The following is a 26,307-nucleotide window of genomic DNA, read 5'->3' as shown; positions in this document are numbered from 1 at the left end:
ATTATATTAAATTATTTTTTATAAATAAACTTCATTTGAAATATATTCTATGATTTGCAAAAATCACATAACTACCATCCTCTCAACAATTTTTAACAAATGAAAAAGATTATATTGTCATTCAATATTGATGATATCAAAAACAAATGGCGCTTCCTCTTCCTTGTCGATAAACTCTTCCGTATCTTTCACGGAGTTATCAAATGTAAAAGGTTCAGATCCATCATTCATATCACGTCCGTCCTCTTTAAATGTCATCGCAAAATCGTGACTAGTGTTTTCGGCGTATGTTAACGATCTCGAAGACAGAGTTGGCGAGGTGGAAGAGGCATTCGCGATATCAAATATAGTCGAACGGTGAATGTTAAAAAGAGCTAAGCCTAAAAGTGGCTTGGCACAATGCTTGACTAGTTCTAGTAGTTGACTGTAGATGTCAGATTCGGCAAATTTTTCTAGGGATTGAAAAGGATCGTCTTTAAAATCCTCCAAATCCCGCATCATGGATCTCAAAATAAGGTTAAAATCGATATTGCATATACCTTTGGATGACATTCTTGTTAATAACATCTGATGTAATAAAAAAAAAAGTATGTTAATCAAATATTTACTTTCGATATCCATTTTTTTTATATTTAAAAATAATAATATTACTATGAATTTTTTCTATGTTAAACTAACATTGGTCCAACTTTAGGCCCTTTACAGCTTATATATTATGTAAAATCAAGTTAAAAAATTATGTGAGAGGCATAGTGTGACCAATAACATATTACAACCTTAAAGGTTCATCTTTTAAATGCGCATCAATAAAAATGCAACACCCCACCCCAGATATTTTAAAAATTGTTACTACAAATCAGTTAAAATTTTTGAACCTAATTTTTTTTTTGCATCTTATTTTCTATTGTGTTTCTGGAAAAATTTTAAACATTTTTATTGAATAATTTATAAATTTTCTTTTTTTTTGGAGGCAATAAATTTCATTTTGTATTTTTTTTATTTAAAAAAGAGATTATTCGGAAACAGGGTGCATTTAAATTATTAATTTTTTTAAATAAAAGTTTTTTAAAAAAAATCAAATTTTCTTAAAAAAGGCACTGGCACGCACACCTGGTATTAATAATTAACCCTTTCGCACTTGGAATATCCCATGAACAAAAAATACTTGTACTTTGATATAATAAAATAGTGATTTTGACATTTTGATATAATAAAATAATGATTTTGACAGGTTAATGATAAAATACGAAATAATAAATATTGTTTTATAAATTAATATCTCTAAGTACCAACCATTAGTTTCTTTAAATATAAAAATTAAGATTAAAATTTTTAATGACAAATGATCTCGCTGGGCGCGAAAGGGTTAAACATCAAACCAAATCAGAAAAGTTCAGTATAATAATGTTAAAGAGCTTCTTGTATATGCCGAATACAGAAATAATCTTAATCTTTAATTAACTCCGGTGTGCCATGATCTGTTTAGCCTAGTGTTGTTAAAAAGCCCGATTTGGGTTGATTTTTAACTAAAATAATATTATACTAACCCCGATATTTGGCAAATAGGTGTCCAAACCTTTTTACCATCTATGAGAAAAATCTCGAGGCTTGCATCAAATTATTATGGCTAAAACCTTGATCGGGCCGTTTTTAAAAATCGACTCAAGCTATGTTATTATTCTAAATTTAAAAATACACTTGAAATCTGGTAAATTAGTATTCTTTTTTAAATATTTTAATGATAAATATCTTAATATATATTTAAATTGTTATTCTTGAAATTTACATTTAAAAAGGAATACTGGTTATATTTGATATATATTACTATTACAAATACAAGATAAAATAATTTGATCACTAAAAATTTCATATTATAATTTAATCCTTAGGCTTAGGAAAAACCACTAAATAATTTCCCTTTATTAAATTACGAAAATAGGTTTAAATAATATTCAAAAAGAGATTTGTAAGTGATAAATTTTGATAATTATAATGTTTAATTGAAATAAAAAATGAATTTCAATAAGAAATCGCTTAAATCAATCATATCGATTATTTATACACCCTGACTATAAACAAGTTTATACACTTATATTTATTGACTATCGCATGTTTTAAAATAGATTTTTACATGGGAAAAATAAAAAATATAGTATTTTGAAACAATTACGTTTTATTTTCGACATTTTACAAAATTTCTCATTATAATCCTTATTTAATATTCGAAATTTTTATAATTACAATTAATTTAAAGGTATTTGGGAAAAGGTACAAGTCTTTTTTAGGGTCTTCTGTCTTGAAAGGAATGAATCAACCCAGTTTTATTAATTAGATTCTTGTGCTTGAGACCCTACAGTTACACAGTTACAAGCGTCCTCATAATGATGGGAGGAACAAAGAATATTGGATATTCATTTTTTAGGCCCGTGCTCGACCCGGAATTTTTAAACCGAGTTCGCCACAAAATATTTGTTAGGTCCAAGCCCGGGCCAATTTCTACTTCGGGCGCGGCTTAACCCCGAGTATCTAGTTTAGAATCAAGCGGTTAAACTCTCACTCTAAAAAAAAATACCTGAATGAGCATAGAGTTTAAGGTTGGTGACGCTAACGAAAAGGATTCCCTGTCATCCGGCAAGTAATTGATGAGCGTTTGTTCCGGACATGAAATTTCGTTCATTTCGCGGGCTTTTTCTGTCACGAAATCAATCCATTCCCCAAATTCGACCGGACTGGATACGTCCACAAATCTAAAACGAGTGGTAAAGTGATCATTCAACTTTGGGCGGGTAGTCGCGGTTAAATCAGGCGAAATCAGTTGATTTAAATATGAAGCCGAGGTATCGCGAATTAAAATAGTTAGGGCTTTCAACTTAGCTACAAGGTAAGGAATTATGCCTAAATATTTTTATATATTTAAAAGAAACTTTAAAACTTCAAACGTTTCCGCGTAAATTTTTTTTTTAGATTATCCCATCTCCTCTTTTTAAAATTCTAAGCAGCTGTCAAATTTGAATGTGAAAAAGGTGCATACTGCATTTCGGATTTGAATGCTCGATTTAGTATTAAGAACAAAAAAGACAAACTAGTTAGGTCAATGTATGTTCAGAAAATTCCAAAACAGAAGGTGCAGTTTCTCTCTCTTATTATAGCAGACTTAGTTACATTCATACTAATCAGCGCACAAACATTTTTAGACAATACCAAACTGGTATTAGGTCATAACCACCGATATCTAATATAAAAAGATATTATTATTTGTAATGATGATTAAAAAAAATATTAAAAAGATACGATTCATCAAACGTTATGCTTTTTAAATTAATATAATTAAAATTTGTCAAAAGTAAAATAAATTAAAAGTTATTCTTATTCGATTTAGAAAGATTTGGAGAAATAGATATCGGTGGTTGGGTATCGGTTAAAACCGAAAATCTCGGATACCTGCTAAAAACTCAGAAATAATACACCAAATTCGTTCTTTATAAAACTGTTAATTCTCAAAAAAAAACCACCGTAACCTTTCATCGGGTAACAATCGTTGTTGCCCTGTCGATTAGATTCCAGGAATATCCAAATATCTCGATATTTCAAACTTAGGGCTATCAATGTTTTCACCGTAACCGAAAATGTGTTTTCGTTCCCCAAACTGAGCAAATCCACCCTGCAAACGCAGGTGTGACAGTTCACTATTATATCGGCGAAATAGCGAACATTTTTAGAATACCCATTGACGATTCGATTAAAAATTTTACGATAATTTCTGTTGATCAAGGTGACCCCCGAATTATCGCGGTGGGTGAGGCTATTCTTCGCATCATTCATCGGCGAATGTGGTATTTGAAAATCTTCGTGTTGGTGGAACTCAGTCTTGACAATGAGGACAGAGTTGAAAACGCAATCATCGACATCTGTCAAAGGGGCCAATGCAGAATGGGATGTTGGTTTGTGAGAACTGGCTTTTTGCTAATTAGAAAAAAAATATTTCAAATTATTATAGGTTCTTATACAAGTTACAATTCAAAATCAAACAAGAAACTTTGTATTGATATGAGGTCTCCTCCCGACGATTAAATCGTAGGTGTATCGACGCATCATCATCATCTCGTGACGGGAAGGGACTTGAAATGTCGGAAACGTCAGAGTTATAATGTATTACGGTGAGACGGTAGGCGTCTTTCAATTCCCCGAAAGCGGATAATTTCATTGGTCTGCGAATTTCTTTAGTCATTATGATGACGTCAATATTTCTTTATAAATTGGTGAAAATATAAGATATTATTAATGAGTTACGAATATCCAACCTCAAAATAATGATTAAAACTAAATTTTATTTTGTATTTATAAGGCAAATTTGGTCAAAATAGTTAACTATAACATTACTTGAGCAATAATTTAAGGTGTCCCAAACCCATCTGATCCCAAACCAGCTCCTTCAAAATTTCGACTTTTAGACCAAGTTGGGTCACCATAAATTGTTTCATTGACTGGATTAACTCGTCGTAAGTTTTGCTCGCGATCGTGTCGAATAAATTCTCGGCATTCCCTGAGAGATCATTATTTTCGGGTTTAAAAATGTTGGCGACAATTATAAAATATTTGTGATCCCTTGGCGGCAAAAATGATGCGCCTTCGTTCGAATCCCGTAATCTTGTACGCGGCGTTTGGTTGCACCAATTATTTAAAATCTTAGAAAAAAGGGTGATAAATAAATTGACAAATATAAAGTTTTTAAATTTAAAAAAAAAGAAGTTTTAATCTTCATCGGCCCCTAACCGAACTTTGATTGGATTGAACATATATTTTCTCACTCGGACCTGTACAAATCCATTAATGCTGACATAAACTTACGAAGATTTAAAATTATATTAAATAGAATTCCACATAACTGCACAATAAATAATTATCAAGGCTTTTATTTGTAAAAATATGTAATTGCTTATAATATATTCTAATAAATATAAAGAAAATTGAAATAATATTTCAATAACAACAATTGTCATATCAACTAAGGTTTGTAATTGTTCTAAGATATTCTGGGATAAATGTTGTTGTGTTTGGAGTTGGATTATTATTATTAACATATAAATTCATTTTTTTTATCGATTTTTTAATATTTTTGTTTGTTAGCTAGTATTTATTAGTATGATTTAGTTGTAGTCAATAAATATACAGTGTTGTGATGATTTAATGAAACATATTGACGATTAAATTCAAACCCATTCATATATAAAATGATAATATTTGCAAAAATAATTGAAATATAGACAAAGCATTATTGAAATTTCTTTTATTATTTCTTTTGTTGTACATTTGTAAAGATTATAATTATATATGCACGTGTTTTAATTAAATCGTCAATATGTTTCATTAAATCATCACAACACTGTATATCTATTTTTTTAATATTTTTGAATGTGCGTAGTATTATTATTATCATTATTGTTTATTATTTTGATTTAATTGTAGTAAATATATATATAAAGAGAAAAAAATAAATAAAGCATTACATTATTATTTTGTAAAAAAAGAAGAGTTAGTCGGTTGTTTTGAAGTAAAAAAATAATATAAAATAAAGAAAAATAAAAAGAGCGAAAACTTGTTAGAGGAAACTAATATAAAAGGAAAATAAAAGAGTGAAAACTTGTTAAATGTAATATCCGATCTGCGAAATTTTCAATACTAATAATAATGATCATGGTTGTCTAAATAATTTTATTATCCTTTTTCGTTAAATCTCATTGAATACATTATTCTATATTAATAATTTATATTAATGTATTTATACCAAATAATGATGCTCCAATAATTAAAAAAATCATTTGATTAAATATTTTAAGACAATGATGCAATATCAATTTATTTTTTTAACATTCAAAATCCACGATTCATTTTATAATTTATTTGAGTAAATATGTTTCACTTGGTTTAAAATTATTGCATAATATAATAATAAAAAGAAAAACAACTTGCTTACTTCAATTGTATCAGACGTTATTTAATTTTTTAAAAAACGCAAAATCGTATGTGTCATTGTGTTTGGAAATGGCATATAACGTATAAAAATACTTACGATTCGGGATAGGGCCGTAGTCTTAGGATGCGACATCACGGATTCGTCGATATTAGGCTCTAATACATCAAAATGCTTGCGTTTATTGTTAGGCCGTATGTTATTACACCTTAAGGGAGTATTACTATTTCCGTCATAAATAAGATGCTCGATCTTGGAGCTCAAAAGTGATAAAGATTCGAGAATTGTCTTTAGTAAACTTAATTCGAATTTGGCAAACAAGCCGCCATCTTTGCCAATGTCGCATCTAAACGGGACTGGCGGATTGGAATTATAATTTAGCCATTCGACAAATAGTTTATCGTTAATAATATCTTGATTTTCTTCGGCAAGGATGCGAGAGTCAAAATTAACGTCATCTGAGTCGTTAAGGGGAGTGACATTCCCATTTGACGTGCCAATTTTATTTTCGGGTAAAATAACTTCGTCGATAACGACAAGCGTATCAGAATTGAGATTTTTAACGCGCTGATTGGTAGAATTTAACACTAGATTTAGAGCGGAAAAAAGGCATACATAGTTGTAGTCAAGAGCAAGATGGTACAAGATAGACATTTGATACAAAAAGTGCATGAAGGTGGATAAGGGTCTTAAGTGAGGATTTTTCGACATCAAAGCGTCTAAAATAATAAGGAGTAAATTGGTTTACTAAAAAATTTATTATATATATAGAGCAATTTTATCCCCTAATAAAGTAACATTTCAAACTTAATGTATAACGTCTTTCGTTATGATCCATTATAAACAGAAAAAAATTTCAAAAAAAGTAGTCATCGAACTTCGCTAATATCTGAGGCTTGTAAAAAATATCAATTTATATAAACTTATTTTACATATGATGCTCGAAAAATTTCGCACTTTTTAAGGTAGATAGAGCCTGGAACAAGAATGATTTAGAGCATTTCTAGCTCTGTTTCATATTTTTTTTCAAAGGATTCGTAAATTATTATTAAAAATAGAAGGCAGATACAATATAAAAAAAAATCGCAACCAATTTCAATCTGGCAACCACTCTTGTCCATGGCAGGGCGTAGTGAGTTCACGAGAATACGTTTAAAGTTGGATTGAAAGACGTCCCACGAGCTTATAAATATATATATAAAAAGAGAAGATTGTTAAATGGTATTCGCCATAATATTTTTATAATTTATTTCTCCTCGATTATTTTGGGGATACACTGGGCAAGAGGAATGTTTTTACTTGAGTAGTTTATAAAAAAAAATGGTTAACAAAGAAAGAATTGTCCATTATTTTAGGCTGGAAGAATTTGAAGGTCAATAAAATAATAGGATTCAGGAAAGTATTAATAAAAAATAAAATTTTATTTTCAAAATTTATAGATCTTTAGAAATGATCGAACATCAGAAATCAGATAAATTTCTTTGTAGGAGATTGAGACGCAACGATCCTAAAATTTCTCAGGATTTAGGATCATTCCATATTTACTAAATGGATCGGGAATAGAAACTTTTTCCAAGGATGCCATTTTTTTTTGAATTATATTATTTTAAAATCGGGGACATGGAAAAAGAACGTTCGGGAACAGATCTTGCTTAAATTATAGATTAAGTGCCGAAAAGTGAAGCACGATATTCCGAATTTCATATTGTAAAGAGCAATGAAAAAAAAATTAGATATTTATCTTTAGAAACGCGTTCCCAAACAAATTTTTTGGCCAGTAAGAGAAATATTTTTGCCCGGGGGAAGTTTTTGATTCCCACCCTCCCTCTAGACATTCGCAGCTGAATACTTCCCGTGGGTCAATACAGTAAAATTATGTGGGAGTATGTAACAATGTCGCTAAAAAAAATTAATTACTCGTTAGAGTAGCCGTACTGGCACAGTTCGTCAATTCCAGCGAGTTCTTGATAGAATGAATCGACGCACAGAGAGGCCGCGATATTGGAGAAGGATTTATACAACATTTCCCTATGGATATCAATCGAACTTAAAACCAATAACAATGCAGCGTCCATTTCCAAGAATTCACTTTTTAATGGGCTTTGATGGCGATCTGCGTTATCGGGTAATGAGGCGTCTTGTTCCTTGTTTTAATTTATAAATAACATTTTTCATTTAGCATAATATTGTTTTTATAAATTTTTATGGGGAAAAAAAAACTTGCTAAGATTTCCCCATAAGAAAGTTTAAATCAGATGATATATTAAACTTCTTTATTGTATTTTTTTTTTGCCAAATGATTGGATTATAAATGATTAAATAAAATTAATTTTTATTATTATTACAGTATAAATATGATTTATTATAAAACATTTCCATAAACTTTCTTAAAAAGATTGTTTAACATTGCTTGTAATTATTATTTTTTTTTTAAAAATGTTAAAAATTACAGCAAGTTTTATAAGAAAGTTGATACAAATAAATGGAAAATGTTTTGCAACAAATCATAAACACAGACACATTGTATTATTCGAATAATATTCGTGACCGTAAACAGCAAGATAGAATGATCGTAAATTTTGGTACATATTTTTTCTGATTGGTCTATTTAATCGCGGTAAAATTAAAATCATTTAAAAACATTATGCTTAATACTGTTAGCTGATAATATAAGACTATTTGATAAAAGAAGAAATGAATCATTTGCAAAGTATGATATATTATATTAAATATAATTTTTAAAAAAATATTTTTTAGATCACCCAATCAAATATATCAAATCTAATAAACGTAAGGATATACTCTGCTATAACCTATTTCAATATACCATGCATAAAATAGCTGAACCTACAGTATATTACCGCTGCAGAAGGCGTTATTGTAAAGGCGGAGGTAAGTTAGTAGGTAGCTGTATTTGAAGTGACACAAAATCATCTAACAGCTGAAGGTATATTTAATACTAAACTTATCAAGATTACTTACATTAATTTAGGTAAAGATTATGAATGTACATTAATTTAGGTAAAGATTATGAATGTACATCTTGTACAGATCAGAATACTAACATACCCAGTAGCTCATCTAGTAATCAATAAATAACTAATAAAATATTTATTTTGAATAAACAAGCTATTACAACCCAACAAATACAGCCCCAAACATTACAACCCCAAGAAATACAACCATTACCAGAAATAACTTTTATCCTTCAATTTCAAATAACAAAAATAATTGTATAAATTAAAAATCACTTTTTTAGATATATTAACAAATGAAGCCCAAATACAACATTTTGCATTTAACCACACTAACATTCAACCTGCTTTTACAAGTAGATTTATTTTTTAAAATCATATTTTAATATAATTATAGACCTGGAAGACATTAACAATGAAAATTCAAGTAAATAAATTATATTATTACTTTTACATAATTTGATTATAAATAATTTATATTTTGACACTGTAATTTTTAAATATATAATATATTCCAACATCAAAAGAGAATTTGTGCCTGTATCATGATGGATATTAATACCTAGAAGATTATACAAAAATGATACCACAAATATAAAAAAATTGATAATTAGATGTACTTGCATACATCAACATGAATATGATTCTTTTACGTTTGCCCATCATTTCCAAACTCAACCTTATTTCCTATGTGGTTCATAGGCCTTCTCATTGTGTGCCCATACCACCTAAGTCTGTTTACCATTATAGTCTTAATGGGCACTACATTTAAACTACTTAGTTTCTTAAGTACCAATTTCTTAAGTACAATTTCTTAATTACAAAACATAAAAAATATAAATTAATATACGGTTTTTATTGAATCTACAATAGCAACATATTACAACGGTTATTGAATCTACAAGGATAATTTTCTTAATTACAAAAAATGTAAATTAATAATTATAAATTTTTTTTAAAAAAAAACATAAACTAACTAAATTTCTTCTTTTTTCAAGGTTTTTATAATCCAACATAATAATAATGACAAAATTATAATATTGATAAAAAAAAATAAATTTGACAACAAAAATATTCAAAATGACTTGCTATAAAAACAAAAAAAATATTTACAACACGCCCCCCCCCCTCCCATTAATTACAATTAAACCTGCTATATAAAGAGAAAAAAAAACTAACATGAAAACAAAAAAAAAATAACATTGACGCGAAGTGAACAAATATATTATCGCACATATGTTTCCCCCTTTTTTTTTATTTTACAATTATATATTTATCTTTATTTTTCTTATACTACCAAAAAAAAAATCCTAGTACATATAATAAAAATCTTCTTACTGTTCTATAAACAATTCCTATAACTCCTCGGCCGATATATCAACTATCGGCCATTCTTCCTGCAATTCAGCGTCGTTATTAGAATTTGGTGCTGACTCCCGCGACGGTTCTACCGCCACCGGTCACTCAGTCTCCAACTCCCCAGTAGTTGTTTGTATGTTTTCCGCCCTTGTCACCGCGGATAAAACGGTCCGAACTGGCCTGGCTCCTCGTCTCCGCTCCCCACTACCACTTTCATCCCTTGCTCCTATGAAATTTCTCATACCTTCTCACAACAGCATGGCGGGGTCCGCGGGGGCATCGAACTTGCAAGTGACCTCGGGCTCCACAGATGAATCATAATCTAACATTCCTTATTGTGCGCCTGCCCGAATTATTGTGTTCGGGCAATTCGAACTTCCGCCCCCCCCCTCCGTTAATCATTTTAAATGGCGCTACTTGTCTTCTTCGCGGGGATCTGGGAATGGGTCTCGATTCGGGATACAAACGATTTCCCTCTGCATCTACCCTGCCCTGGAATATACTAATTCGAATCGTGATATTCTCCCAATAAATACATTCATGGATGGCTGCCATTCTAAGTTTTTAACAACTTCTTGAATACAAAAACAAATTTCTTTACAACTAAAATTTATTAATAATTTATTTTCTGAATGAATTTAAAATTTTGGATACTCCTCCTTTTATTCTTTCCAATAATCCTCTTCAAAACATGTTTATCCTTCCGCCATGCTTTTGTGAGAAGGTATGATGGCAGAAGAAATTTCATAGGAGCAAGGGATGAAAGTGGTAGTGGGGAGCGGAGACGAGGTGCCTGGCCAGTTCGGACCGTGTTACCCGCGGTGACAAGGGCGGAAAACATATATTATTTAAACTTATATTCTCCGTTAAATTGGATATTTCTATATCCTAATTTTTCCCGCTTTCAAGAATTCTTACATTTGGAGCAATTTGAGCCATATCTCTCTGTGGAAAACCGCCACTTGTATTGAAATTGGCAACATTGCATTCCTCCCTATTATGACCTAATCGGCCACAACCCGCACAACGTAATTTATCACGTTTTCCCGGGCAATAAGGAGCTATATGTCCATATTTTCCACATTCGAAACATTTCGTTTCTTGGCAATCTCTTACCATATGGCCCTGTTTTCCACAATTATAACAATTTAGATTTTCTCTCCCCCGTGGATTAAAACCTGGCCTTATTTCCATTCGTCTTCCCTGCGAATTTTCTCTTGACCATCTATATGGCCCCAATTGATTGTTATATCTAGACCCTCTATAACGGTCTCTTTTTTGCATGTTATCAATCCTATCATTTATATTCAACTCTCCTAGGCTACTATCAGTCCATCCTTTGATCAATTCCTAAATATTAAACTACATACCCATATTACTAAAATAAGAAGTGCTCCCAGAATATTATATTGGATCTCCCAGTATTTTATGAATTTTAAGCTTTTCATAACCAATTCACAAGAAATTAACTATAACTTTTATAATAAAAATTTTTATCACTTGGAGAGTTAAGAGATAAGATATGAATAGGACTGAGAATATTCCTATAAAGCACATATACATAAATATAATGACTAAAATTTATATATCACTACTATTCTTTGTATGATATTTTAAACTAAACACATTATTCCGTGTTTACTCTGTTTCAAATAATTAATTCACGAAAATTAATGTAAAATAGCTTTAAATTTCAACAATTTAACTAATAATTTCACACTAGTGGTATAAATGTTTAATAAACTAATATTTATTCCAAAAAAAATTTGTCTAAATTTATTTACACTAGCGCCTTATTCGCTTTAATTATGTATGTAACCAGCGATTTATTCGTTCTAAAAATATTTGTAATAGCGTTTTATTCGCTCTAAAAATATTTGCGTATCTCCCTCGTTTTATTCTCTTCAATTTTTTTTTAACAGCGCTTTACTGGTTAAAAATCTTTACAAATCTACAGCGTTTTATTCGTTTCAATTTAATTTGTACTAGCGCTTTTTTCGCTTTAACAATATTTGGAAATTTCCCAACGATTTATCGTTCCAACTTATTTGTACTAGCGCTTTTTTCGTTTTAACAATATTTGTACCGCGATTAACCTCTAGGTTCTGGTGTTCAATCAACACGGCACCAATTTCTTAATTACAAAACACAAAAAATATAAATTAATATACGGTTTTTATTGAATCTACAATAGCAACATATCACAACGGTTATTGAATCTATAAGCATAATTTTCTTAATTACAAAAAATATAAATTAATAATTATAAATTTTTTAAAAAAAAACAAAAACTAAAACTAACTAAATTTCTTCTTTTTTCAAGGTTTTTATAACCCAACATAATAATAATGACAAAATTATAATATTGATAAAAAAAAATAATATTGACAAAAAATATTGACAACAAAAATATTCAAAATGACTTGCTATAAAAACAAAAAAAAAATATTTACAACACTTAGTATTCTTGTACTGCTACTTTATCCTTTCTTGTTACCCCTGCAATCATCCTCAACATTCTCATATCTATAGTTTGTAGACTTCTCTCGTCTGATTCCTTGGTTGGCCATGTTTCCGAATTATATAGAATAGTTGGTTGTACTATGGAACTGTAATTTTTCCCTTTAATTTGTGTGGGGTTTTTTTTCAAATAGCACTCCATATAAATATCTCCACTTTAACCACCCTTGATTAATTTTACTCTTTATCTCTTTTTCTATTGTGCCTTTTGTTTGTATAGTGGAGCCCTAATATTTGCAGCTTTCAATTGCCGATATTGGCCATTCATTTATATCAATACTCTCTGTTTCATCTCCTCCTATCACCATATACTCCGCCTTTTCTCTATTTACTTTTAGTCCGTGCTTTTCTATGATATTTATCCAACTCATTAATCTTTCTTTCATTTCATCCTTGGATTCGGCAAGTATCACAATATTATCTGCAAATATCATATTCCACGGGACTGTTTGAGGTATAGACTGTGCTAATACATCTATTACTGTAATGAAGAGAAGTGGGCTGAGAGCCGACCCTTAATGAACTCCTTCGGCTATTATGAAGCCTGCTGAAGTACCTGTTGTGCTAGGGACCATTGTTGTATGGCCCATATACATATCCTGTATCATTCTTATATATTTTTCGGGAACCTTTTTGTGCCATAGCGCCCACCAGATAAGTTTTCTTGGGATTCTATAGAAGGCCTTTTCTAGATCGAGAAAGACCATGTGTAGCTTTTTGTTCTTTTCCCTGTATTTTTCACTCATTCGCCTAATTGCGTGGATAAGTTGTTGATCTTCAAGGCATAAAGCCAAACTGAGTCTCTCCTATTTCGATTATGACTCTTAATCTTTTTTCTATTATTTTTTCGTATAGTTTTAGACAGTGTGACATTAGTTTTATGCCCCTGTAATTTTGACAATTGTGTGGATCCCCTTTATTTTTGAAGATAGGAACTAGATAGCTCTGCCTCCATTTTTGGAGAACCTCTTCATTTCCAAGTATTTTATTGTACAGATTTGTGAGATATATTCCATCATCTCCTAGAGGCTTTCTATTGGAATGTCTGGACCCCAAGCTTTGTTGTTTTTCATATGCTTGGGGCATGTGATTATTTCTTGTTCTGTTATAGGTTGTACAAGGTTTTGACATGGGGAGTGTTCGTCTAGATGTAGTATGTGGGGATTAAAGTTGAGAAGCTCCTGAAAATATTCTTTCCATCTATTCATTATTTTTTTCTTCCTTTATTATCAATTTCCCATCTTTATTTTTGATTACTTTCGAAGCTCCATTTACATCCCTAAAGTTCTTTTCTCGCTGTTTGGCTAATCTTTATATTTTATTTTGCCCTTCTTTTGTATGTAGTTCTTCATACATGTCATCGTATGCCATAGATTTGGCCCGAGCCACCACCTTTGTAGCTATTCTCTAGGATTTTTTGTGATTTGTCTTGTCATCTGGGTTTTTGGATTTGTATCATATTTTATATAGGGCTTTTTTCTCCTTTATAGTGGTTTGTGAGTCTTCATTCCCCCACCATAGTTCTTTGTATAATTTGTTGCCTAAACAAATAATAAATATATAACAAAAGAAAAAAAAATATAAATAATCTTATAAATCAATATAATTTAAATTTTTTTATAATATATCATAATATTCTGATATATTTATGTGCTTGCATCTGATATAAGAAATGCATATCATCTGATATAAAAATTGCATATCATCTGATACAAAAATTGCATATCATCTGATATAAGAATTGGTTGGATAATAATCTTAAATATTGTCAAGAAATTGATTAGAAGTATCTGATATATTATTTATGAATAGAAAATTACCTGGATAAAAAAAATGTAGGTGATATTAAAAATTATTTGCTTGGATTTGATAAAAAATTTCTTGGAATTATCTAATATATTAAATAAATGCATAATAGTATAATTACGATTAAATAAATGTATAATAGAACAATTACGTGCATATAAATATATATGAATGAAAAAATCATCCATTTTACCATCAAAAGCTTACGATCAAAGGAGACCCTCCCAATAGATTTAATAAAATTTCTTTTTATTTTACAAGTCGCATGGCTGAATTTTTTTAAAAAAATACGAATATAATTAGTTCAAAAGTTAGGGGTAGTAAGAATTGATTAGAAAGTATGAACTTGTGATATTTCTTTTATTGTAACGTATTTATTTTCTGGTTATTATTAATTTTTTTAAAAAAATATATATTACGATATTATTTATGTACAGAGTGTGACGTGGAAATATAATTGTAAACTTCGCTTTTAAAAATATATACATTTTAGAAGATATTTTTAAAAATCTACGTTAAAATAAAGTAAATAAAATAGTGGTATTTTTGTTTAAAATTTAAAAAATGCAAAAATAGAATATATGAAAAGATTAAAAAAAAAATAATTAAAAGTCTTATAAATATGAAAAAATATAAAATAAAAAGTTCTTAATATTTAGTAGGCAAAAGTTTTTAATTAAAAATTGAAATTTTTAAATAGTTATCAATAAATTGTTAATAAAATAAATGATAAAATTTGGTGGCATCAGCTGATTATAATTCAAATTACATTTTAGATGAGGTAGATTATGGTCCAATGACATTATATTAATACCTGACGCTGACGCAAACTTTATTAAAGCAAGTTATCAATTTAATAGTAGTTTTTAACATGATAATATTTGCTATATGGGTTTTACCAAAATGGCGGCATCAGCTGATTTGCGTTCAACGACGCTTTCAAATGCATCGTCAGTTCTAGGTATTTTTATACGTCATTGTATAGTCCAAAACACGAAAATATTATCCCGAAGTCCCTCTATATCCGGTAATTATTCGTTGGATAAATTCCCAATTTAAAATTTACGGAATAATTAAGTTTTTTTTAAAAAAAATATATTAATACTTGCCATTAAACTAGCTTCAACGATATCAAAATATTTCGAAATGTCTTCGTTATCTCCATCGTTAACAAACATATCTGACCACCCGATATCTTGAAAGATAGTATGCAAGCTACGCAATATGAATAGTCTATTGATGGAAGGTCTAGCCAAGAATCTCTTCTTCGTGTTGGATTGAATGAGAGACTAAAAAAAAATATTAAACGAATTTTTGTATGGAAATCATATGTATTTAGAAATAAGGATGTTTAATTTCCATAATAAGAAAAAGATATTTAAAATATCTTCTTTACCCGAAATTCTGAGCAAAAGAATCTTTGAAGATCCTGTAATAGAAAATTTTTTTTTAAAAGATCAAAAATAAAAATTTTTGTTATAAAAATCACAATAGGTTTACTCGTAAAAGATTTGGAATCGTAAGGTTAAAATTTGATCAAAAATACCTGTTTGAGCGTTCTCAAAAATATTTACATCTTAAAAACATAAAAAATCTTTGAAGAAAATTTTGTTATTTTGAAGAGCATTTTAAACTGTGATTTAAATATAAATTTTTAATATATTTACGTTTATAATATAGAGAATGATATATATATTTTGAAAAATATCTATAAGAGTTATAAGAATTCATGCCTTTATTAGAACCCCTTACCCCTGCCCCGTCTCACATCTTACAAAGATAAAATTTCAAGCTTTTATTTTAAGAAAATTACATAAACATCCAGACACATTAAAAGCAATAATTAATTTTTTTAAATTTATATTAATAATCGGTAAGATAAATTTTGAGATGTCGAAATATAAACTTGTAAAATCAAACACATAATTAAAAGAAGGGAAACGGTAAAAAAAAATAAAAAACCTCGGCAAATTTCTTCGCTATGACAAAAGGCAAAAACGCGATCGCATCTCGAGGCAAAGTGCGATGATTCAAAATCTTGTTACATCTAGAGGCGGCGTAATAGGAAATCGCTTCCTCGATGTTCGATTTGCCCTGGGGGGTCACGAATTTGAGTAGTCTGCAAGGGCCTATGGGTCGTAAATACGATTCGCTAACGTTCCGGGCGTCCGTTTTATTTGACGGTGACCGCTTCCACCACATCAATTCCGCCGTGTAAATTTGGGATACAGAAGAACGGCTATCGTAACGAAATAATGGGTACGCGGTAGTGATTAGAAAGTTCTTACAACCGGAGTAAGCGTCGGATTTCGCTTCGTGAAGAAAAAAAGGAGTTTATAATTCCTAAAAAATTGAAATAATTTGTCTATTTCAAAATCATTTTGGCATAATGACAAGACAAATCAGCTGTTTTAAATGCTGAGGACAACTAAAAAATACGTTTTGCGTTTTAAAGGCAACGTTTAAAAAAAAAGTGATCAAGAACGACCCCCTTATTTTAAAATTTGATATAAAAAAATATTTTCATATCGTGATAATAAAATAACTGAAAGAATAAACGAATATTTGCGCCATTTTAAATATAGACGTTTCGGTGATCCAACTTTGAAATCGGTCTTAAAAATAGTCGCCACCGCCCCCTTAAAAACCCGGTTTTTAAACATTATTATATAGGTAAATTTTTTTAAAAAAAGAAATCTGTATCCATGATTAAGATCGGAATACAAGCCAAAAAATTTAATAATAATAAAAATTCCGGCAAACTATAGTAGGGTCCTACTCGTTTAATTTCGCCATTTAAATGTCGACCGTAAGCGTATTTTGAAATGTCGGATCGGGGGGAAGCGTTAAACAGAGGTTCTTCGATCATAAAAGATTCGAAATCGAAACGAGATTCGCTATCACCTGTCTTGGAAATATTCGATTCGCCGTTATTCGGTAGATCCCATTTTATGCGTTTTTTAAGGCCAAGCCTATATTTAACGCGCATATCGTCATCGCTATCCTCATTTCCGTGATCCGTAAAATAGTTGTTCAGACGGGGGTGAAAATTTTTCACGTGACTCGAAAATACGAGCGAATCGTCATCTTTATATATTTGTTTAAAATAACTGTTTTTTTATTTAAATTTAAAAGAGAATAATTTTTGGAGAAAAATCCCGCCTTTTCAATCGGCTTAATTTTATCAAATTAATTTTTTTTAAATAGTAATGGTAGATAAATTCTCGATTTTTTAAAATATTTTATAAAACTATTCTGGAATTCAATAAATAAATAAAAATCAATTTATTAGGAATAACAACAACGTCTTGTAATAAAATAAGAAAATAATAATAATAATAATTTTATTTATTACATTTTTAATAACAAAATAAATTTGTATATTTTCATCTTCAGGTCTTTGAGCAACGATCTAACTTTTCTAACCTTTTTATTCTTGGATTTTTTTAGAGTCAAATACATAATATTTGTAACACTCCTTTATTTTTCTTTATCATATATATTTTTCACAATTTTTACAACAAAAAAGAATATATATTTTATCTCTATTTTTCTATATATATATATATAAAACAAAAATATACACATTTTTTAATAATAATAAAAAAATATACAATATTAAATAAAATAAACAATTATCGAGGGGTACATGTAAAATCAACGATATCAACTAACTACATATATACTTATTTTATATATTTTTTTAAACTAAAAATGTTAACTATTAACTTAATGAAAAGCAAAAATTACGGAGCATTAATTAAAATATCCTCCATATCTTCAGAATTTCCTTCAACTCTTATCGCCACTTCATTCGGAATTTCTAAATTTGAATTACTAAGTTCTCTAAATTCACTTATCAATCCCTCTCTTGACTGTATCGTATTGTTTGAACATCTTGACATCCCATTAATTGAAACCATTCCCGTTTCTCTTGCCACTGGTGTTCTCCTCGGTTATCCGTCAGTGGTCCACCTTGGCATTGGTGAATGGTCAAATTTATTTCGTTCTTCATCGTCAAATAGAATGGGTTCTGGGTCAAATTTATCCAATTTGCAAATGAGACGAAATGTAGAATTGCCAATAAATTTGACACAGGGATCCAAACCGAACCTGAACCGTTAAACCGCGAAAAACCGGTATTTTTTATCGAATCTAAACCTCTAAAAAAATTTCTAGCCGAACCTGAACCGAACCGCTAAAATGCCTCTGAACCGGTTCGAGTCTTATAATTTTATGCTTATAAAATAATGTGTAAGTTATTACTAGTGTAGTATATTGCAAAAATTTTAATATTCAAATTGTTTTAAAAATTATTATCAATCACCTATGATTGATAAACTCAGTCATAATTTTATAAACATTAATATATTGCCATTTTACAACATTTTTTAAATATTTTAGGCTTATAAATTATAATGCCTAGAAAAAAATTAAATCTAATATATAAATTATTTACATATAGCATTATAAATGACACATCAAATCTGATATCATACTGGCAATGCCAGCTACGTGGAAATATGTTTTTCAACAATTAAATTTATATTATCTCCTTATAGATGTAATTTGAGTTAGACGAATTTTGAAAATATATTAATTGTGCGGCTTAATAAAAATTTTTTAAGTAATTGTTCATATTAAAATTAATCATTGATATATTTATTTGTTATATTTAAAAATTAAATATCATTTTATAATGTGCAATTAATAAAAATTAAAGTTTTATTTTAATTATGTAATAAAAATTTCCTTATACATAATCCTAATGTAGGTTTGAATACAAAAGTGTTCAAACCGGTTTTTAAAGGTTCGAACCGAACCGATATTTTTTACCGAACCGGAACCGTTATTTTTATCCGAACCTAATCCCTGCTTGACATGCTTCAATTGCGGTGGAAGAGGACATAAAGCCAGAATGTCCTAGTGGGAGGACTCAACAAACATCTTTTAGCAATGGAATAAATAAGTGGACCCCTGACGGACAACACCAGTAGCAAGAGAAATGAGAATGGTTTCAATTAATGGGATGTCAAGATGTTCAAACAATATGATACAGTCAAGAGAGGGATTGATAAGTGAATTTAGGGAACCTAGTAATTCAAATTTAGGAATTCCGAATGAAGTGGCGATAAGAGCTGAAGGAAATTTTGAAAATATGGAGGATATTTTAATTAATGCCCCGTAATTTTTGCTTTTCATTAAGTTAATAGTTAACATTTTTATTTTAATAATAATATTAAAAAAATAAACAATTATCGAACACAAACAATATAAGTTTAACAAAGGCTAAAAAAATGCTATTCAAATTTAGAAATATGTTTACAAAATAGGAAAAGCCATTAAATATGTTCATGGTATTATTTTTGGCGAAAAGAGTGTCTAGTGGATTTTTTTTCAAATTCGTTATCATTCTCTTCCAAAAAAGGGTCCATAAAAGTGACGGTCGTTCCTTGTGGTTACAACCAATTTATTGTTCCCGGGAATCATCTGATCTGTAGACCCAGGGGATGATTAATGTATGCATGGCCAGTTTAAGCCTAAGGTTTAGATGGATAATGGGTGGCAAGCACAAAAATGTATATTTTTATTTTAGCAACCCAATATGTGAATTAATCATAATTATATATAATACATTCAATTTTTTCTAAGCCTACTTAATTAATCCCTTTTCCTCTAACATCTGAACCAAATATAAAGCAAAGTGAATACCTAACAATTTGAGAGGCGAACCGATATTTTTAGCCAATTTTTTGTCGATATCGAAATGTTCGATCGCGCAATGATGAACGATTGTTTCATCGACCATCTTTAAGCCATCGAAGTTCTAATAAATACAATATCAAATATAACAAATTATAATTAATAAATAAAAACTGGAACCGAGAAACCCGATCTTAAAATTTTATTTAGGAACCGGAAAAGAACCTTAAAATTTATGGAAATCAGCTGTTCTCGGTTACAATCACTGTTTAAACCTATATTGGCTTGAAGAATGTTCTCGGTAGTCATATAAACTAACCGCACTAGCTCACTTAAGGCTTTTAAATAAGAAGCATTTCATCAAACAAGTCCGCTGTAACCAGGGACCCGAAGCGAACCGAACCGTTATGCTGAAACGAAATTATTCAAGTTTCCGAAGCGTAACTGAACCTTTATATATTTTTTAACCGGTTTAAACCCAGTTTAAAAAAAAATTATAACTTAGACCATAATATTTGATAACTTACATTTTATTTTCCCTGAGGAGTATTTCTTTTTATTAAATTTTAAAACGAAATTTTTTTTTCAAATTTTCCCGCTAATCCAATATTTTTTTTCATATTCTATTCTATTTTATTTAAAGTAAATATTAATAAAAACCAGTAAAAACCTTTATAATTATTTTTAAAACCATAATTGAAGCGGCAGACCTTTATAATTTTAACAATGACATATAATATCTAGACCGACGATGCATTCATTAAAGGTGTACATCAATGAAAAACAGCTGGGCACGCCATTTTGGTTACCCATATCATTATTAAAAATTTTAAACGTGAAGCCAATTTATTCCTATGTCTGACGCAAACTTTATTAAAGAATTGCCTGATCATCGAGATAATAAGGAAGCAAGTTATCAATTTAATAGTAGTTTTTAACATGAGAATAATTATTATATGCGTTAATAAAATGTCGGGTCCAGTTGATTTGCATTCAACGATGCTTTCAAATGCATTATTATGAATGTATCGAAGTCTAGGTATTATTATGTCATTGAATCTTAAGCAACTGAACCGTAACCGAGCCTTTAATTTTTCCCTTAAAACGTAACCGAACAGGATTCTTTATCCGGTTCGGTTCGGGTCCCCGGCGGTAACAATGGCGGATTATTTATGAGTCAAATATCTAATTTTTGATCTTTTTCCCCCCTAAAATTTGCATATTAATCAATTTATTTTTTCTAAAAAAAGAGATCTAATATTCCTTAGTTACGATTTAAATTTAAAAGATATAAATATAATATATAACTCACTTCTTGATCCGTTAAATTTATTTTAATCTTTTTCGGTTTTTTACAACTTCTAAACGGTTTAAAATTTTCGGATGTATTATAAGGAAGGTGTTGGTCTATATATTTTCTTTATTTTTTTTTATTTTAGCATAGTTGTAAATTAGAGTCTCGTTACAATGATTAAATAAGTGTTATATTATGATTTTTCTTAGTTTTAGGGTATGTCCAAATTTTATTTTTTTTAAAAAGAATGAAGAAAGGGCTTACACTGCATTCACAGTTAACGGGAGTTCGCGATGGAGAATACAAAAATACAGCATATTTTGTATACTTTGCTTTCATGCTGTAATTGACCCCTAGCTCCCAGTAAGCGCTAATGACATAAAATAATACCTAGACTGACGATGCATTCATTAAAAGTTTACATCAATAAGAAACAGCTGGGAACGCCATTTTGGTTACCCATATTATTATTAAAAATTTTAAACGAGAGGCAATTTATTCCTATGTCTGACGCAAACTTTATCAAAGAATTGCCGGATCGTAAAGGTAATAAGGAAGCAAGTTATCAATTTATTAGTAGTTTATAAAACAAGAATAATTACTATACGAGTTACGAAAATGGCGTGTCCAGCTGATTTGCATTAAACGATGCTTTCAAACGCATAATTATGAATGCATCATCAGCCTAGTATTATTATGTCATTGGTTAGTGTCAATTCATGGCGGAGAATACAAAAACACATCGTATTTTATATGAATCACAGCTAATTCGTGCTAACTATGAATGATGGGTTACGCGTCTTAGAATTATCTGTTCAATAGACAAGTATGGCTAAAATATTATTAATAGAGGGCGGTACCTCTATGTAGTCTGATAACAAAGGTAGAAGGAAGAAGTAGTAGATATAGTGAAAATTATTTCCGTTTCTGGCAGAATAAATCAAGCTTATTTATTCAAAAATAAAAAGCAGAAGATAATTTAACATTCAACTTAATATCTTCGTAAAAATTATGAGAAAAAAAAAATTAATTTTTCAAACAAATTTAAAAATTATAATTTTTTTTCTTCTCTCTTTCATAAAATGGTTTTTATAAAATATTTTAAACACGTAATATAAGCACAAATATCTCACCCATCGAATTTGATATTAAATATTCCAGAGTTAATCTTGGGTTAAAATATTATTTTAAATGAATCAGTCGCGTAGCCAGGGAGGGGGGAGGTAAATCCTCCCTACACAATCAAAAAAAATGCACATCAGTCTTCGCTATTAAGAGGCCACTTATTTTAAGGAATTAGAGAAGTCTATCATAAGTGCTCATAATTGAAATGATAGAATAGTTTGAAAAGGATAGATCCTCAAAGGGATCCCTTTGTTGGGCTCGATAAAATCAATTTTTTAAAAAAACAAAAATTTGAATGTATTATCTAATTATTTTATTATATGTTAATATCTTAAAAAATCATAGATAGGTGAATCATAGAAACAAAATTATGGCAAAGGTTGATGTGGAATTTCATATATTATTGATTATTGAATTCAAGTCAAAGTTTAGTGAATTAAGATAACTGAATCATTCAAAACAATGTAGGACCAGTAGAAGAATATTATAAAATAAGTCTCTTTATTCCTGTTCTGGATAATTTTTCAAGTTCTATAAATGACACCTTCTTTTATTAAGCGGTTCTTACAAAACTAAGACTTTTCCGAATATATTAAAATAAATATATATTTTTGACAACCATATTCATTAGCATTTGCACAAATAAACGTCCAATTTTTTAAAAAAATCTTCATCAAATAAGAATAAAAACCTTATAGGAAGTTATTATACCACAGAATAAAAAAGAAATTTGACACCAAACACCGATGAAATCATTGAAAAATGTTGTTAAATCACAAAAGAAGATTGCATATATTTCTCTGTACATATCTCGCTAGCCTATATAAATACACAATATCTTAAAAATTTAATTTTTTTTTAAAAATCAATAATTCTAAAATAAATTAAATATATATTTTAATTCTCAAAAATTAATTTTTTTGTAGAAATGTTTTCCCAGCACACCTTCAAATTATGCATATAGTTTGTATTAAATAAAATTAATAGTGAAACCAAGTTTACAGTAAAAAAATAAATTCCCCTCGATCATGATTATGCAGGTTATATATATTTGATATTCTATAGCAGAATTTTTTTATGCATAAATTTATAAATTTTACTTAGATTATTTAGCTATTAAAATTGTCAATATTTTTTAGTCACTGGTTTTAATAAATTAACGAAATATCAGATGTTCAATAATAATTCCAAGCTTTAAGCACTGGCTAAGAGCGAGATTGGGATGGCGTTTTTAATATTTATTGTTCATTTATTCAATTAACATTATTTGCATGTTATTAATAAAAAAAAAGTTAATATAATAATTTACTGTTCAAACGATTGTCTAGTGCATGTTGACAAGGGATCAAAGACAGTTTGTGTCCGCAACAATTCACTTAATTGTGTTCTTTTGTAAAATGTCAAAGGATCATATTTGTTGTTTGGTAGGATATTATAATCAGGCAAAATAGCAGGATGCATATCATCAGCATTGTCACAGTAATCAACTTAAAAATATTAATCAAACAAAAAATTATAAAGTTTTAATTCTCAAAAAATAGATCATTAACACTACATTTTAGAAAGACGAGAAAACTTATTGTAGAATTAATATTATATCAGAAACCTACCAGCCTTGCATGGGCTTCAGCCATAAAATAAAGATTTTAAGGATCCAGTCCAGTAATAAAAAAATTACAAACCAAAGTCTGGCTTAAATATAATCTTGTATAAAATATGGATAATTCCATGACAAATAATCCAGTGTTTCGTAAAACCATTTTTAAAGATAGATGAAGGTTTTAATATATTTTTATAAAAATTAAAATTTTATTGTTTTAGCTCAAATAGAAGGGGAGTTATAGGTCTTCAAGGTCCAAAAATGGTGCCATCTTGGTTTAAATATTCAAATTACTAATTAAATAATTAATCAAATTCGAAAGCCATAAATACCTTAAATTCTGCTTTAAGAAAACATCAAAATTATTTTTAAGATTCTTTAGTGTAATTTATATGCAAAAACAAAAAAAAATAGTTTGAGTGGAGCCATATTTGAAATAATGAAATTCAATAAATATGTTTATTACCAATATATTTAAGTATTTAAGTTACTAATGGAGAAAATAAGAATTTAAATTTTATTTAGTGGATTATTATCATTTTTGCAAATAATTTTTTTTTAAAAATAATATATACACATTTTATATTATAAATAATTATAAATATATCTATAAAATTATTATGTGTCACCTATTTTTTAAAAAAAATTAGGGCTGAGTTAGGTAATATTTAAATATATTATTATATTTTGTCAAATTGTATTTTAAAAATCTTGCAAGAAACAAGGTGCTAATATATTTTTATTTTAAGTATAACTTTTACAATATTTTTTTTATAAAAAATTTCAGGCCTTGTAAGAATTTAAAATTAGGCTTAATGCAGATCACTAATGCACACTTATACAACCAATATGCGGATCAATAGTTTTAAAAAGGGTCATGCAAAAAGCCAACTTTTTTAGTCAATTAGTTATGAAATGATCCATAACCAGTTGGTAAATCCTATAGTAATAGAACATTTAACATTAATTTGCTCTTTATATTTTCAGCCACTATTTAAAATGATTTGCAAAATTATTAAAAAATGATAGTTTTAAAATCCAAACACTACTTAAAAATAAGAAAACTCAGAGCAAGTCAAAAAAATTTTCTATAAAAAAAATCCTAAAAATGGGGGATAAAATTAAATCATGGTTAGGCAGAAAAATTAAATCTCTCTAGATCTCTGATATAAATTAACAAAATGGTTTAAATAAAGAGTTTAATATTAATTCAAATATTTAACATTTTTCATGGATTAATGATGAAATTTGGAAAACTTTTGATTCTTGTGATGAACTTGGAATAGATAGTTGAGATTGTGATAAAATACCATTTAAACCTCTGTAAGTTAAAAAAAAGTTATAAAATATGCATTTCTAATAAATATTTTACTCTAACTGTGGCTCCACATTCTTCAGTTTTTTGTTAAATTCTTCAACAAGGCTCAATTTTACATCAGATATAAATACCCTTTGTGCACTGATACATTTTGCTAACAAAATAAATTATAAAAATATAGCCACCAAGCTACATAGCATATACAGTTATTTTTATCAAATTTAAATCATATAAATATATATTATTATATTTTATAAGATATCTTACATAAAAATGAGTCAGAATTAACTGAGGTTGGCATTTTGAAATTTGTTGAATTTATATATAAATTTGAATATTTATTAAATTCTCGTAAAAGCTTTAGTTTTTATTTTAAAAAATAAGTAAGTATTTTATAAACAAATAATATTAACATTATATTTAAGATTTCTTATAATAAAATAGCCTTCTACAATAATGTTTATGAAAGACTTAAAAAACTCAAAATAAAAAAATGAATAACCTAAATAATAGACTTAAAAACAGATAATAAAATAATGAATAGCCTAAAACAGATAAAAAAATAATAAATAAACCAAATCATAGTAATCAAGATCTAAGAAATTGGGCATCAGTTTTATATGTCATTGGTGTTAC

General features: G+C 28.7%; 1 protein-coding gene across 3 annotated transcripts; it reads right to left on the bottom strand.

Annotated features, from left to right (window-relative positions):
* Positions 1-35: 35 nt before the first annotated feature.
* Positions 36-26,307, bottom strand: LOC135931655 (uncharacterized). Of its 3 annotated transcripts, XM_065468907.1 has the most exons (18): positions 26,247-26,307; positions 25,939-26,029; positions 25,726-25,825; positions 25,577-25,674; positions 24,063-24,240; positions 21,647-21,752; positions 20,344-20,458; positions 17,395-17,718; positions 16,594-16,943; positions 15,741-15,920; positions 7,889-8,115; positions 7,062-7,153; positions 6,071-6,690; positions 4,381-4,685; positions 4,037-4,247; positions 3,519-3,963; positions 2,573-2,895; positions 36-567 (listed from the first exon to the last, which is right to left on the bottom strand). In XM_065468907.1, the coding sequence occupies exons 1-18, from the start codon at positions 26,280-26,282 to the stop codon at positions 118-120; spliced, it is 4,251 nt and encodes a 1,416-aa protein (XP_065324979.1). In that variant the 5' UTR covers positions 26,283-26,307; the 3' UTR covers positions 36-117. The 3 variants fall into 3 exon arrangements, with proteins under 3 accessions (XP_065324979.1, XP_065324981.1, XP_065324980.1); XM_065468909.1 differs by lacking the exons at positions 21,647-21,752; positions 25,577-25,674; positions 25,726-25,825; positions 25,939-26,029; positions 26,247-26,307 and adding an exon at positions 20,610-20,784 and having other exon boundaries at positions 24,063-24,167; XM_065468908.1 differs by lacking the exons at positions 21,647-21,752; positions 25,577-25,674; positions 25,726-25,825; positions 25,939-26,029; positions 26,247-26,307 and having other exon boundaries at positions 24,063-24,170.

Source organism: Gordionus sp. m RMFG-2023, chromosome 1, assembly GCF_954871325.1.
Source record: "Gordionus sp. m RMFG-2023 chromosome 1, tfGorSpeb1-WG-v2, whole genome shotgun sequence".
NCBI classification, from domain to species: Eukaryota; Metazoa; Nematomorpha; class Gordioida; order Chordodea; family Parachordodidae; genus Gordionus; species Gordionus sp. m RMFG-2023.
The sequence above is the reverse complement of the archived record's forward strand: the minus strand, read 5'-3'. Positions and strand labels throughout refer to the sequence as shown.